This window comes from Setaria viridis, chromosome 6 (genome assembly GCF_005286985.2).
Source record: "Setaria viridis chromosome 6, Setaria_viridis_v4.0, whole genome shotgun sequence".
NCBI classification, from domain to species: domain Eukaryota; kingdom Viridiplantae; phylum Streptophyta; class Magnoliopsida; order Poales; family Poaceae; genus Setaria; species Setaria viridis.
The window spans coordinates 24,442,377-24,456,960 of NC_048268.2; the positions used below are offsets into that span (position 1 = coordinate 24,442,377).

A 14,584-nucleotide genomic window follows, 5' to 3' on the forward strand; every position below is an offset into this window, starting at 1 on the left:
TTTTGTGTAAGAAATTTTCGAATTGGATTTAGTTTAATTTGAAAAAGATACGCGACGCATTTCTGCAATTTTAATACTTAAATTAGGGGGTGTTTGATAAACTCTCCTCAACTTTAGTACCTATTTAGTACACATCACATCGGATATTTGATACTAATTAGGAGTATTAAATATAGTCTAATTATAAAACTAATTGCACATATGGAGTCTAATTCACAAGACGAATCTATTAAGCCTAATTAGTACATGATTTAATAATGTGGTGCTACAGTAACTATTTACTTTAGGTTTAATAGATTCGTCTCGCAAATTAGTATAGAGTTCTGCAGTTAATTTTATAATTAGCTCATATTTTATCCTCCTAATTAGTATCGAACATCCCATTACCCTCTAGATATTTCCTGCAGCATACAACAATGTTTCGGCAGGACCTTTATTTCAGCGAGATCCTAAAGCGGTGTCAGACCCGATCGGGTAGCTGCTCGTGCGTCCGATGCTAGGGCCCCGAACTGGACGTCCGGCCGCGCCGTTCTTGTAATTATCACTGCAGCAGACCGCAAAAAATCCAATCTCCAATACCTGATGGGGCCCACGCGTCAGACATTCTTTTCCTCCTCGCCCGTCTCTTCCCCCGCCCCCGCCCCCGACTCCTCGCATCCACCGCTATCCCGAGCTCCCCTCCCTTCTCCCCTCTCTGCTCTCGCATCCGCCGCCCGCTCCTCTCCTCCCCTGCGCCGTTGTCCTCCCCGACGGGGGAGCTCGCCTGGCCGGCCCCGCGCCCGTCGAGCTCCTCCCGACTTGACTCCAACCGGCTGAATTCGTTGCTGGACCGCCGCCGCCCAGTCCGTCTTCTCCAACCCTGACCGGCCGAGCGGCCCTCCCTCGCGCCCGCGCGCGCCTCGCAGCTGAGCCCCCTCCTCCCCGCGCCTGGACTCCGGCTTTCGTTTCCCAGCGGCCAATTTTCCCTTTCCTTTTCCTTTTTCCGCTCCACCCCGTCGGGCCTTATTTCCTAGCGGCGACGACAAGGCGAGCAGCCACTGCCAGGTCTTTTGTCAGCCGACCACCTGGCCTTCGTCGGGCGCCGGCGACGAACATACGACAGGTACGCCCACCTATTCCCTTCCCTTCCTGCGGTGCGAAATCGAACCCCCAAACCCTGATGTATGGTATTCATATTTGGATCTGACCATGTATTCTTCTAAACTTCGAATTTTTTTTCAAGCAATTATCTGGGTCCGCCCCTGGCCCCGATCCATTTCGTGTATATGATGAATTTGGTGTAAACTAGACCATTTGTTTCAATCGTAATTTTGGGTAGAACTTGACCGTTTCTCTCGGGTGATTTTGACCCGCGAGTAGTCGGAAAGACCAAGTCTAATGCAAGTGCAGTTCAAGTTCCATGTACCTAATCACTTAGTCAATGTTCAACTTGGTAGGACCTATGACTTCAGAGTCTTGGCCTTTACTTCAATTTCTCTGGTTCCATATGGCGATGCTTTGCCACGCACCTGCTGAAACTGTTATTAATTCACATTTCCGCTTCTTGATTGCTGCGGTGGTTGAACTTGTTGCAGTGAAGGCTAGAGGAAGAGAACGGCCACGGGATGGATAGGAACCAGGAGCTGGAAGAGGTGGTCCCAAATGACTCGGACCCTCTTCTTGGGAGGGAGAACAAGGAGGCGGAGTCATCATCATCAGTGGAGCTGTCTGCGCCACAACCAGCAACTGTGACCCCGTTGGAGATCGAGGATGAGGAGACCGATGGCTCTTCTGCTGCATGCTGCCGCATTTGCCTCGAGAGCGAGTCTGAGATAGGTGATGATTTTGTATGCTACCTCAGTGCAGTTTTCTTATGTTGGTTAAATCACTCATTTCGATTTGGGGATGCTTTTGTCTGGTGCTAATTTCCTGTCCGATTGTAGCAAGAAGAAAAACGAAGTATGATCACACCTCTTGGGCTCTTGCTCACTTTGTATGGTTGTCCAAAAACAGTCCAATCTACTGCATTTTCTTGTGTGTCTAGTTGAACGCGCAATGATTTAGGATGCACGCTAGCAAATGGGATTTAGAAATGATCTCTGATCTGATTATCTGAACTCTACCAGATAGCACAAATATCAATTTAAGATTGCAGCATTAACTAAGATAACATCCAAGACGCATAGCTGAGCTGGCTAGCTTACAAATCGTTGTCTCTTTTTCCTGTGCTACTGTGATAGAATTGAAATCAATCTGGCTTGTTATGTTGTCAACATCTTACAAGGGTGTGACTAATTTAATGATTGTCCTGGAGAAGCTCAGCAATGCTGTTGTGACATCCGAGGACTAATGCCAATAGTAAGCTCTAGTTCTGTCAGCAAATTATAATGAACAAATGCCATTTTCTCATGATGGACACTAGACATTTTGGTTTGCGGCATTGTTGTGTGAAGTAAACAAAAAAATTTCACACATCAGGGTGTACATTGGGCTAAAAAAATTCTTCTATAAAAATGATTTATTGAACTATTAGTTGAATACTTCAGTTTTCCTTTTGCTACCCAATCAACAACTGATCTAACTGTAAGCTTCTGCACTGTTGTGCATTTTCCTTTGTTTTGTTTTTTTACTGCAGGTGATGAACTGATATCACCTTGCATGTGCAAAGGAACTCAACAGTTTGTTCACCGCTCATGCCTTGATCACTGGCGTTCTGTTAAGGTATTAATGATATCTTCCTTATATTTTTCTACCAGTTTCTCAGAAACCACATGATATATGCTTTTGCTTCCCCCTGTCAATGTTACATACCTTTAGGTTGGTAGTTGCCACATGAATACATCAGTACTAGATAGAGGAAATGGCGTAGGAAACATGCAAAAATGCACAAGACAGCAAAAATGCACACACTGGTTGAGGTGCTGTTAATGCAGTTTTTGTTAATCGGGTCCTGTGTACTGTACAAAGAGTAGGTCAACAATGCAACATAGATGTTTGTGCTCCTTAAATGCACAAGAACCTTTCCTTTTACTTCATTAACCAATTTTTGTCTAATTGGCAGATTCTGGCATTGCAAAGATGCTATCAGAATAAATTTTTTGACATGTAACGGCAAATATGCTGCCTATTAGAAGTCAAGCTGCATCTCTCCAGGCTATCATATTTCAGCTTGGTTCAGACTTCAGAGGGTACACTGTAGACAATGTGTTGGTTACAATTTCTGTTCCACTTTAAGTCTAGGTTGACAACATGCTTTTACGAACCTTTGGTGATCATTCCTAGCTAGATGCTGTACGAGTCTTTTACTATTGTCTCATTAAGTTGTCTTCTATTCAGATATGATGGAAGGAAAAATGAAGTTATATGCTTCTGTATCTTTATTCTGTGTAGGAAGGATTTGCATTTTCCCACTGCACAACATGCAAAGCTCAGTTTCATCTCAGGGTGGAGACGTGGGAGGACAACTCATGGCGTAAAATGAAGTTCCGGATCTTTGTTGCAAGAGATGTGCTCCTCGTATTTCTTGCTGTACAGCTTGTAAGTTTTTAACATTTGAAAGCACTGAATTTCCGTACATGCTTCTTTCGCAAAATGAAGTCGAACATCTTCATCTCTAGAGATCTTCTCCTTTTATTCTTCATATGCAACTTATTTCAAGTTACTTTATTTAAAAGCAATATTATGCCCCTTAGGCATTATCTGTTGAGTTTTTCTAGTTGTTCTGTTAAACAATGAAAAGACATCACCCAGACCTGCAATTGTTGTTGCATTTTCACACAGTTTTTACAGAACATGGAGCATTTAGATGAAGAAAAGGATTTATTTGTTTGTTGTTTCACGCAATTCTTGGATACAAGTCCTAAGGCCAATATGTAATAAGATGAGACTTAACTTTAAGAAACACAATTCCAATGTTAGGTCGATTTGTTCTGATATCCAAGTTCAAGCAAGCAAACCACTTATATGCATTATTTTTCGTTGTTGCAGACTATTGCTATTATTGGCGCAATTGCATACTTTCTAGACAGGGATGGAAGTTTCCGGAACAGTTTCAGTGATGGCTGGGATCGCTTCTTGTCAAAGCACCCAATACCATTCTACTACTGCATAGGTACACAAATCATCTGTTTTCCTATCCATTGTCACGATGCATCTGTATTTTGTTGATGTTTGGATTTGAATTTTAGTTCCTATACATAAGAACTTATTATTCCTCAGTCAAATTTGAAGTCTGTTATGACTGCATGTTTGAACTGCAGGTGTTGTGGTTTTCTTTGTGCTGCTTGGATTCTTCGGGTTGATAGTTCACTGCTCATCCTTCAACGACCACCAGGATCCATGCCTAGCTGGGTGCCGGAACTGCTGCTATGGCTGGGGCATCCTTGACTGCCTGCCTGCTTCCTTGGAGGCATGCTTTGCCCTGGTGTTAGTTTTCATCGTCGTGTTTGCCATCCTGGGCATTGCCTATGGCTTCCTGGCAGCCACCATGGCCGTCCAGAGGATCTGGCAGAGGCATTATCACATCCTGACAAAACGGGAGCTCACAAAGGCAAGAAACTCCCCTCAAATCAGTGTTCTTATTGAATCAAGAAGAGAAATGTGCATCTTTTGTTGATCATACATTCAAATCCTAAAGTATTCAAGCATCTCAGTCCTGTCAGCCTTGATAGTGATGCGGTGAATTTCACAAGGGATTTGCTTGATCTTGTATTTCTGATATGCAGGAATACGTGGTGGAAGACCTCCACGGCAGCTACACGGCACCGAAGCTTGACCCGGAGCACGAGGAGCGGTTGAAGATGCTGAAGCTCCTCTAGAGAGAGCCAGAGAGGTGCCTGCCTGAAAATGCTCATGGCCACCTCATCAACATGACAACATGGCCCATCCTCTCTGGTTCCAGATCATACAAGGAATGGTCACCTTGAGTTCTACTAGGCTACTGTACAGATGAAAATCCTGCTTCTACCTGTACCGAACACCATCTGCTGAAACAGTCTAGAGCTTCTGCTGAGTTTTACGTTTTACCTTCTCGGTAATCTTCGTCGACCACGTGTAGTGACTGTAATGTGCGCCCTCTGCCTTGTTCCTGGAATTGAACGACTGGACGATTGAAAATCTGTTGTCTGAATTAATCATGTTGCGTTTTTTCGTCTGAATATAAGATCTCTCAATGCATCTAATGTACAGCAACTGCGTGCTAATAACAAGCGTCTTCGTCTTATTGCATCGATTGCTGTTACAATTACATAATCAGTACATCACAGTTTTTACACTGCAGATACTTTCACTTGCTCACACGATAGTCAAACAGAGCAGAGAGCACAACAAGGGCTATCATCCTCCGCCGGTGCCGGTGACACCGAGGTCGGCCTTGCCGTCCTCCGTGCCGGCGCCGAACACCGGCCCGCCCTTGCCGGCGGCGTCCTCGACAGTGTCCTCCAGCTTCCTGACGGGCAGCCCGCGCTCGTCCTCCCCCGACCTGAGCTCCGTCCTCGGAGCCTGCCGCCGGCTCGCCTGCTGCTCCTGGGCAACGCCGCCACCGGTGGCCGCAGCCGCGGGCGCCGACGTGTAGGTGGTCGCCGTGAAGGCGCCCTTCGGCTGAGCTCCCTGCGCGCCGGACATGATGGCGCGCTCCTGCGCCGCCCTGTTTCGCTCCCTGCGTCGTCAGTCGTGTCGCTCGATGGCGGCGGTGCTCGGGTTCGGGGCCTCGGTGGTGGGTGTGGCTTGCTTAAGAACGTGCCTTTTGTGGTGACGTGTCGTGCCCACGTCTACTGAGCTGCTGCCACGTGGAGCCGGGTTGCTCCAGAAGACGTACACGTATACGCCAGTCGCGAGAGCTGTCCCGGGTGCGCATAAACCCATAGGAGAACGCCACTTGAACAAAAACTATGGTATTCTTCAATTTTGGAGTAGCGAATTTGCAAATGTTTCAAAAGCCGCAGAGAGAATATGGTTAACTATCGGATGACAAACTAAACAGTCAAAAGTGATAAAACCATCCTTGTGCATCGTCCTATATTATAATTGCGGCGATCTAAAAGGAAAAATATTTGGTTGGTTGCATGAGGTGACCTGTATGACTGCACCTGCAAATACAATGAACTTTGTGAAGGGGTTAGTTGTCTACGTGGACAAATATAGTGATCCTGCATGTGAGAATGATAAGTACTGCAATCAAACACTCTTCTTGTAAAGATTGAAGGATGGTGCTAATGCGAGCAACCAAAAAGCATCCCTAAATATTAATGAGAGGAAATTGAACACTAGCATACGACTTATTGAGCAACTTGAAAAACATCCCTTTAAAATGCATTTCTTAGGATATTTTTTTTGAAATCAAGAATTTTATTCTGCTTTTTATTATAGGACAAGGAAAATTATTATAATTATAAATAGATACAAACGGCAGTATTACACAAGTCTTGGTGATATTCCATGCCAAAAGGTTAGAAAAAAGAGATTGGGTTATGAACTTATAAATGGACTGGATTGGGGCCCAACCTCACGGGCTTGGAACCCATCCCGACCCAATTTTGCATGCGCTTCGATGAGTCCGGGCTGGGCAAATTCTCGGCCCATGTAGGCCTGTTCAACGCCGCAACACAAGCGGTCTCGCCCGAGGGGATTTTTCTGTCCCGACGGGTGACCCATCCACCTCTCGTGCTCCTCCTCGCAGACGGCGACAGCGCCTGCGCCAGCGCCGCCTCCCTCTCGCCATCGGCAGCGACGGTGGCTGCCTCTCCAAGCCCCCAGGTGCTGTCTTCTCCCCCTGCCACTTCCCTCCCCACCACGATCTCCTTGGGCTTTGCGTACACATCGATCTACCATTTTCCTCCTGAATCCGCCTCGTAGTAGATCTGGTCGGTCTCGCTGCGTTCTGAGCTACCTGTCGAGCTAGTCCGGAGCTGCACGCCGGTTGCGGCTTGAGGCGCCAGATCTGGGACGCGGCTGGCCTGGAGAACCAAGTTAGCCCCTAGGACGAGTCTAAAATTCTGTCTGATTCGATTTTTTTCCTGGGTTCATGTCGCTGCGTGATTTTGATTTCTTTTTTTGTTCCGTTGGTTAGGGGGATTCCAGAAAGGAGAATCGTGGCTGACTTCTGGTCCCTACCTCGAGTCAGATCTGGTAGGGCTGCTACCGTGGATGACGGGTTGCTCGGTTCTGATCGTCGTTTGTTAGATTTAAGATTAGTTTGGAGACCATGCGACATGTGAATAGGAAATTGGCGAAAAAATTGGAAATTCATTTATTTTCTTGCAGTTTTGGAGTATTGTTGTTCCTGATTCTTTTTATTTAGCTTGTGAATCAGCAAGCGCCCCCCCCCCCCCCCCCCCCCCCCCCCCCCCCCCCTTCTCGAGCGTGTACAGGCCACTGTAAAACAACTAAACAACACATAATTGGCAATTTGGCATTCTGAAGCAGTCGACTGACATCAACTGCTGAGCTGAAAGGGATGGAAGCCACATATATTGTACTTTGCACTTGCTGATTCCTGATGGTCTATTTACTGGTTTATGCTTATTTGCACTGCTTCTTTCAGGTAGACCACCTTTGTTGGTTTCTCTACTCTTTACCCATCACTTCGGTTTGCAGCTTCATTTGTCAAGGTACTTAGTACTTTTCACTTCACTGCCTTAAGTATTATGGTAAATGGACTGTGCCCAACAGTTATCAGATGTGTATTTATACACAGTTTCCAGTATTACTTGTCTTAGCTCTTAGGCTTAATTATGGACTTTTCATTTTTCTTCCTAGATAAGTGTTTATATATTCCATCAATCTACAAGTTATTGGTTGTTTATCTGACACTACACCGTCTCTTGTGTTTTTGTATTAGATGTCACAAGCCAAGGAAGTGAGGTTAGTATTCCCTACATGGTGGGAATTCTTATTATCTTCTTATCTTTTAGATAGACTTCTTAGCATCTAATGTGTTCTGGTTTGTAAAATTTTATTTTTAGATACACCGCACGGTCTATTACACCTCCTGCAGAAAGAAATGGAACTTCAAGTTCGCCTCCTCCAAAGAGGCGCAGCCCTTCAAGGTCGCCTCCCCCAAAGAGTACCTCAAGGTCTCCACATCCAAGGAGTCCTAAGCGGCGGAGCACTTCAAGGTCTCCTCCTCCTAGGAGACGTGGTAGATCGAGGTCAAGGTCAAGGGATAGGAGTCGATCCAGGCAAGCATATCACTTGTTCATGATAGTTTATCAAATATTAAATCATATTGGTTCCAACTTCCAATGGCTTGTTTTGGTTTCAATCTGTCACTCTACACAAACCTATGGGCAGTGGTGCAGTACTAATGTTTGATCTTTATTGTGCACAGGAGCCTAGATGATAGAAATCCAGGGAATAACCTTTATGTGACTGGATTGTCTACTCGTGTAACTGAAGATGACCTTGAGAAGTTTTTTAGTAAAGAAGGAAAGGTGTGATCTCAAGTTTATTAGTTCATGTGTTTTTATTATGGTTTCGCATCTGTATCTGGTTATTGATTAATCTTGTGGTAACCATTTTGGTATCTGAATAATTAGTTCCATCTTTTAAATGCAGGTTAAAAACTGTCATGTTGTTCTTGATCCTCGCTCAAAAGAATCCCGTGGCTTTGCCTTTGTGACTATGGATACTGTTGAAGATGCAAGACGCTGCATCAAGTACCTGCACCGCACTGTGCTTGAAGGTCGTCTGGTCACTGTAGAGAAGGTTAGATACTAACTGAAATGATTCATTACATTAATACACTCTTCAATTATATTTCTGCTGAATAGTGCTAGTTTTATCATGTTATCTTTGTGCTATTTCCCCCCAATATTCTGAAATCATTATTACAGTTAAAATAAGATAAAGCTAGCTGTTATGTCAAACAAGGTTTTTGCATGGTCTTGTGTTCTCTCCTTCCCCCTTTCATCTGGGTCTTGAAATCATGGTTGTCTTAGCAACATAAATAGCTAAATGCATAATGCTGTGCACTTGAAAGTATATTCTATCAGTTTAATTCAATGCATACTCTGTGCTGTTCAGTTAAGTACTTTGATGAAGGGTTCTTGAGATGAGGTATGTTATCGGTAGAGGAGTACAAATATGCTCTTTCCCTGTGATGGAAGAGTATATTCTGGGACAGTCGAGCAGGGAAATACCACTCAGGTGAAATATGCCAGAGTAAATTGAAAGGGAGTCATTTGTGATGTGGTCTGCAATCCTAGTGTGGTAAATTTCCCGGGGTCTTAACTCCTCTCGTGCTGACTTCATGACCTTCCAGTTTAACATGGTGCTGGGCTGCCTCGACGTCAACCTGGTTGGCGCAGGCTGTGCTGTCTTCAACCATGGTTGTCGCCAACGGATGTGCAGCTGACGTGCTGGTGCTTATCACCAACCCCAGAGCTCATCTTCACCGCTTGTCGTCTACACCTTCCTCACCGACATTGCATACCCACTACATCAACGTGAGGGCTGCCACCAGAGAGCGACCTTGGAGTCTTGTTGTGCATTGTGCCACCATCACCGCCACCGCGATCACCACCGCCACTGCGATCGCCACCACCACCGCCACGGCCACCACGACCACAACCACCATCGTCAACATCGCCCTCATGATCCAACGGGCTCCGTGGTTTGTCTGCATCGACTGAGCTTACATGGTGCATGCTGCTGGCATGCGACGACACCAACTGCTGAGCTAGCCTACATTGTTGCAATCTTCGTCGACAACAAGATCCTGATTTGATGGAGATCACAAGAGGCATAATCAGGCGCTTCCTTGGAGAAAGGCTACACCAACCACGGGAAAGTGCACAGAAGTGTCATCTTTGGTTGAGCTACGTAAAGTTATTCATCTACTTGTATAACAAGAATTTTGATCGAGAGTTGACAGGCTTAATGATCCTTCACTATTTGTTTTTCAGCAAAGGGCCATAATTTAGTTTCTTATTCCTTTAACCAGTCTATTTTATGTTAAGCTTGGATAATTGGGTTCACACTCTGTTTGGCGTATTGAAGTTCACTGCCTTTTTCATTGTGGAAACTAACACATGTTCATGTTGTCCATTTCAGGCTAAAAGGACTCGAGAAAGGACTCCTACTCCTGGAAAATACTGCGGTCGAAGAGGTATGAACAAAAATTCGCTACTTTTGTGCCTGTGCATGATGTTTTATTGAACACACCTGTGCATGATGTGACTGCAATGCTTTCTGTGTTGATCATTGTTTGTCTTGCTTGTTCAACTTGCATAGGCTGAGTTGAATGGACTTAAATATATATGTGTATATATATATATATGCATGTATGTATGTATGTATATATTTGCAGTTATAATGTGCAATGTTTTATTTATTAATATGTAAAGAAGAATTCATCTTTCTAAATATTGCCACTCATAGACTATTTGCTTGTTTATTCATTTTTTTTTGTCAGTGATGCTTTGAATTATTAGAATCACAGATCTCACTGGAGTGCGATATTTCCTGTGACCTGTTATTATAATTGGAGCATTTTTAGCTTCCATAATTCGACATGATCAGAATAAATCTCTAGGGTCTAGGTTATGTTTTCCTTGAGTTGAATCATCATTTTGAGGTAGTCAAAATCACATGCCTAGCCATGGAAAACTTCTCCATGAACGCAAGCATGTTCCAATCTGGTTTCTTAAATTCTTGCATTATAGCTGTATCTTTAATAATATTTTTCATTGCAGGAGGATCTCAAAGGAGCCCATCACCTCACCGTTCTCGCAGAAGGGAGCGATCCCGCTCAAGGGACCGTAAAAGGGAGCGTTCTCGCTCACGGGATCGGAGGGAACGGTCTCGCTCAAGGGAACGCAGAAGGGAAAGGTCCCGCTCAAGGGATCGAAGGGAACGGTCTCGCTCACGGGACCGCCGAAGGGAACGCTCACGCTCACGGGACCGCAGGAAGGAACGCTCACGCTCAAGGGACTCTCAGAGAAGGCGTGGAGATCGGTCCAGGTCACTGGCAGGCAATGGGAACCACAAGACAGACTAGAAAGCACTTCCCTTATGATGAACCTTCTGTTTTCGGGCTAGTCGTGACTGCGTGAACAATTGAACTTGTGATGCTACCTTTAAAATGGTCAGACTGAGAGACGTTAGCATGGAGTTGTAACTGCCTTGCTGTGTTTGTTTGTTTGTTTTTTTTCTGTTGAAAAGTATGTTATCATGTCACCGTTCGGAGAGGATAATACTGTTATATGGTCTGGGTATTGTTTTGGAAACATTGGCTTGCACTCCAGGTTCACAGGCAGCGAGGTAGAATCACTGAGAAGATTGCTTTGATGGGATGGTTAGCCTTCTTTATGCAGAATTGCAGAGTTGAGTTGCACTTTGAAATGGAGATGCAGGGGTTGTTTGGATACTAGGGGATAAATTTTATCCTCCGTCATATCGGATGTTTGATATTAATTAAATGGAGATGCAAGGGTTGTTTGGATACTAGGGGATAAATTTTAGCTTCCGTCACATCGGATGTTTGATATTATTAAGAGTATTAAATATAAGTTAATTATAAAACTAATTGCACAGATGGAGGTTAATTCGCGAGATGAATCTATTAAGCCTAATTAGTTCATGATTTGATAATATGGTGCTAAGTAACTATTTGCTAATGATGGATTAATTAGGTTTAATAGATTCGTCTCGTGAATTAGCTTAGGGCTTCTTCAATTAATTTTATAATTAGCTTATATTTATTTCTTATAATTAACGTCCGAACTTTCGACGTGACGAGAGGGACGTGTTTTACGAACTACAATGTAGATATTAGCTTATATTTATTTCTTATAATTAACGTCCGAATATTCTTTCTGTGCAGATATTTGTCCTTAATCTCCTGTAGCAGACAAGCAGACGATGGCCATGCAGTAGTCTATTCTAGTGTACTAATCTGGAACACGAATTTGTGCGTGCGTTATGATTGGAATTTCCAGTCCAATTCGGGGAAGTTAAATGGGCGCTTAGTTCACTTTGCTTATTTTTAAGTAGTCTTTTAAGAGGGTGTTTGGTTCACTTTGCTTATTTTTAGCAGCTGTCACATTGAATGTTTAGATACTAATTAGAAGTATTAAATGTAGACTATTTACAAAACCTATTACACAGATGGAGGCTAAACGGTGAGACGAATCTATTAAAGCTTAATTAGTTCACGATTTGATAATGTGCTGCTACAGTATCATTTGCTAATGATGGATTAATTAGGCTTAATAGATTTGTTTCGCCGTTTAGCCTCTATCTGTGCAATTAGTTTTATAATTAACTCATGTTTAGTTCTCCTAATTAGTCTCCGAATATTCGATGCGGTACGGACTAAATTTTAGCTCGAGAAACCAAACGCCCCCTAAATCGTACTCGAGCTCCTCCATTATAAAATGCCACGTCAAGCCGTGATGCCTTTGAAAACCATGGAACGAAACCACCGAAGCAAATAAGCAATGTCAAACACATGGACGCTACGCCGTGTGTTGGTCTTCCCTGCGCCCCAAAAGACAAGCTCCTCTGACAATCGACACGTCCGTACGGCCTAAGGACGCCATTTCGCATGCATTCAGCGTCTGACTTTTGATTTCGTCCAAGTTAATGTTGCTAACACGCATCACCAGCCTTATCTTTCCAGCTGCTGCTTCTCGCGTACCTGCTGCTCAGTTTCATGAATTTTCTGAAACTGGTCGACAAACGAAATTGGTCCACAAACATACGGAATTGGTCAGCAACAAGCATACGCACGTGTGTTGAGCCACCTGCAAGCACCCACCGGATGAGTGCCAAGTTGCTGGTGTCCCTGCTATGGGGAAAAGGGGAAGTTTGGTGGTGTCCCTATCCCACATTCCCACTTGCAAACAGCAAGATAACACCCTACGCGCAGCGGCGCGAATTCGTTATTTGTACGAAGAAGACAATAACATTCAATTTGAAAGGAAGGGAAAAAAAAAGAGAGAACAGGAAACATTTGGATTAGGACATGGAAGAGAAATAGTCGTGCTGGTTTTGTGTGGAAAATGGTGGATCTGATTTCATGGAAATAGCATTGTATAGATCAACCAACAGCCACAGAATAAACAAATAGACGTTAAGCTGTTTAACGCAGAGGGAAATCCGGAAGAAGATCGTGATATTGCGTGGCAAAGCAAGGCTCCGTTAACTTCGTACTACAAGGATAAGCAGGGATTAATGAAAATTCTGTAGTGATAACATAAGGAGCAGCCATTTGGCCACTTGGTTTTCTGTAACTTGAAGTCACAGCAGCCACACTGAGATCCTGATGTAGAGATGGAATCAATCGCCATGCGATGAACAAGTTGAGTACGTGTACTGGTTTGCACGATCAAGCAGACGCAATTCGATCAGCATCTGTTAGCTGTAGTTTGTCACCACATTGACGTTGCAATAAAAATAGCTGAAAAAAAGGAGTGGTAAGTATGAGTAGAATATCACATAGCTCGAAAAAAAAACAGTATAATGTCGCGTGTGCTTTGAAATTATGCGCAAACTAACTAAATCATAGAAAAAAAACTGCAAAAAACAGCCAATTAGGTGTTGCACAAGGGGAAACATAATGCTTATGATAACAAAAGGCACCTTTTGGTTTGGATACAGGTGGTGAAGGTGAGCCAGTTTGACTCTTTTCTTCCATTCCAAAGTAGCTTTGTTTGAAAAAGCAAGAAAGCCACTCTACACTTCTTGCCTGTTAGCTTTGCTGTGGAAGGTAGCACAAAGATACCCAAAACATGACTTTTAAAATACAAGAGTAATACTTTTTATTGCAATTTGCGGTTCCGTACATTACTTCCCCTTCTCCTCGGAAGAGTAGGTTAATGAAAAACATTTTTAAGATAAAAACAAAGGTGAAGATTTCTACGAGAACCTTTTCTTCTAAGCTAGTGATTAACCTTTGAACAAATAAAGCGGTGCTTAAGTGCTTAACTGCCAACGTGGAGCCCCCCTCTCTCGTGACGTCGATAGGCTCCGGCACGGTGACGTCACGGGGGCGGGCACTTGTGTTTTGTTATTCCAACGACGCGCAAGGAGGCTTGAAGATTCCTCGTGTACACGTCGGCCGGTCGCCGGTCAAGCTTCCACGTACTCCCCCTCTTGTCTGATTTCTCCACTTCCAAACTCTGACCATCACTTCACCCGTCCATCCCTCACCACTGTCAATCCCACGCCCTACTCTCTTGATGTATAGAATCACTTCAATTCATTTAGTCAAGAAAGACATGTTTGTTGTACTTTTCTTTCTACGTGCTTTTCTGACAAGGTGTAATCCACGTATGCACATGGTTGCGAAAAATATACCACAGAAAAAGTGAAGTTGCACGCGTTCGAGTCTCAGCGACATGCACACAATTTTATCCGATTGGATCATTTAAATTGGCCACATTTCGTAGAACCAATGAATTCTTAGATCTTACGTCATCGTCGTCGAGCTCTAAAATTCACAACAAATACCAGATAAATGTAGAGTGGAAGAACACAGACCAACAACTAGTACTAGGAATCCTACATGGTGAGCACACAGAGAGCAACTTGTGCCAAACCAAAAAGGGGGTCAAACCGTCAAACTAAGACCCAAACCCCCAAAGTGACAAATTTAATCTCCAAC

General features: G+C 43.9%; 3 protein-coding genes across 10 annotated transcripts; 2 read left to right on the forward strand and 1 right to left on the reverse strand.

The window, feature by feature from the left end:
• The first annotated feature begins 634 nt into the window (after positions 1-634).
• Positions 635-5,111, forward strand: LOC117861167 (uncharacterized). 2 transcript variants are annotated; one of them, XM_072294649.1, is made up of 7 exons: positions 635-1,102; positions 1,580-1,815; positions 2,615-2,700; positions 3,370-3,516; positions 3,967-4,090; positions 4,239-4,528; positions 4,704-5,111. In XM_072294649.1, the coding sequence occupies exons 2-7, from the start codon at positions 1,605-1,607 to the stop codon at positions 4,794-4,796; spliced, it is 951 nt and encodes a 316-aa protein (XP_072150750.1). In that variant the 5' UTR covers positions 635-1,102; positions 1,580-1,604; the 3' UTR covers positions 4,797-5,111. The 2 variants fall into 2 exon arrangements, with proteins under 2 accessions (XP_072150750.1, XP_034600571.1); XM_034744680.2 differs by having other exon boundaries at positions 636-1,102; positions 1,575-1,815.
• A 63-nt stretch (positions 5,112-5,174) lies between these two features.
• LOC117861168 (uncharacterized) lies at positions 5,175-5,703 on the reverse strand. Its single transcript, XM_034744681.2, has one exon. It carries the CDS (start codon positions 5,599-5,601, stop codon positions 5,314-5,316), a length of 288 nt encoding a protein of 95 aa, XP_034600572.1. The 5' UTR covers positions 5,602-5,703; the 3' UTR covers positions 5,175-5,313.
• Positions 5,704-6,501: 798 nt separating this feature from the next.
• Positions 6,502-11,204, forward strand: LOC117860707 (uncharacterized). Of its 7 annotated transcripts, none has more exons than XM_034744079.2 (9): positions 6,608-6,732; positions 7,046-7,104; positions 7,520-7,586; positions 7,817-7,839; positions 7,941-8,156; positions 8,306-8,408; positions 8,533-8,682; positions 10,030-10,084; positions 10,671-11,204. In XM_034744079.2, the coding sequence occupies exons 4-9, from the start codon at positions 7,817-7,819 to the stop codon at positions 10,973-10,975; spliced, it is 852 nt and encodes a 283-aa protein (XP_034599970.1). In that variant the 5' UTR covers positions 6,608-6,732; positions 7,046-7,104; positions 7,520-7,586; the 3' UTR covers positions 10,976-11,204. The 7 variants fall into 7 exon arrangements, 6 of the variants coding, with proteins under 6 accessions (XP_034599968.1, XP_072150748.1, XP_072150749.1 ...); XM_034744080.2 differs by lacking the exon at positions 6,608-6,732 and adding an exon at positions 6,829-6,944; XM_034744078.2 differs by lacking the exon at positions 7,046-7,104 and having other exon boundaries at positions 6,594-6,732.
• The last annotated feature ends 3,380 nt before the right edge of the window (positions 11,205-14,584 follow it).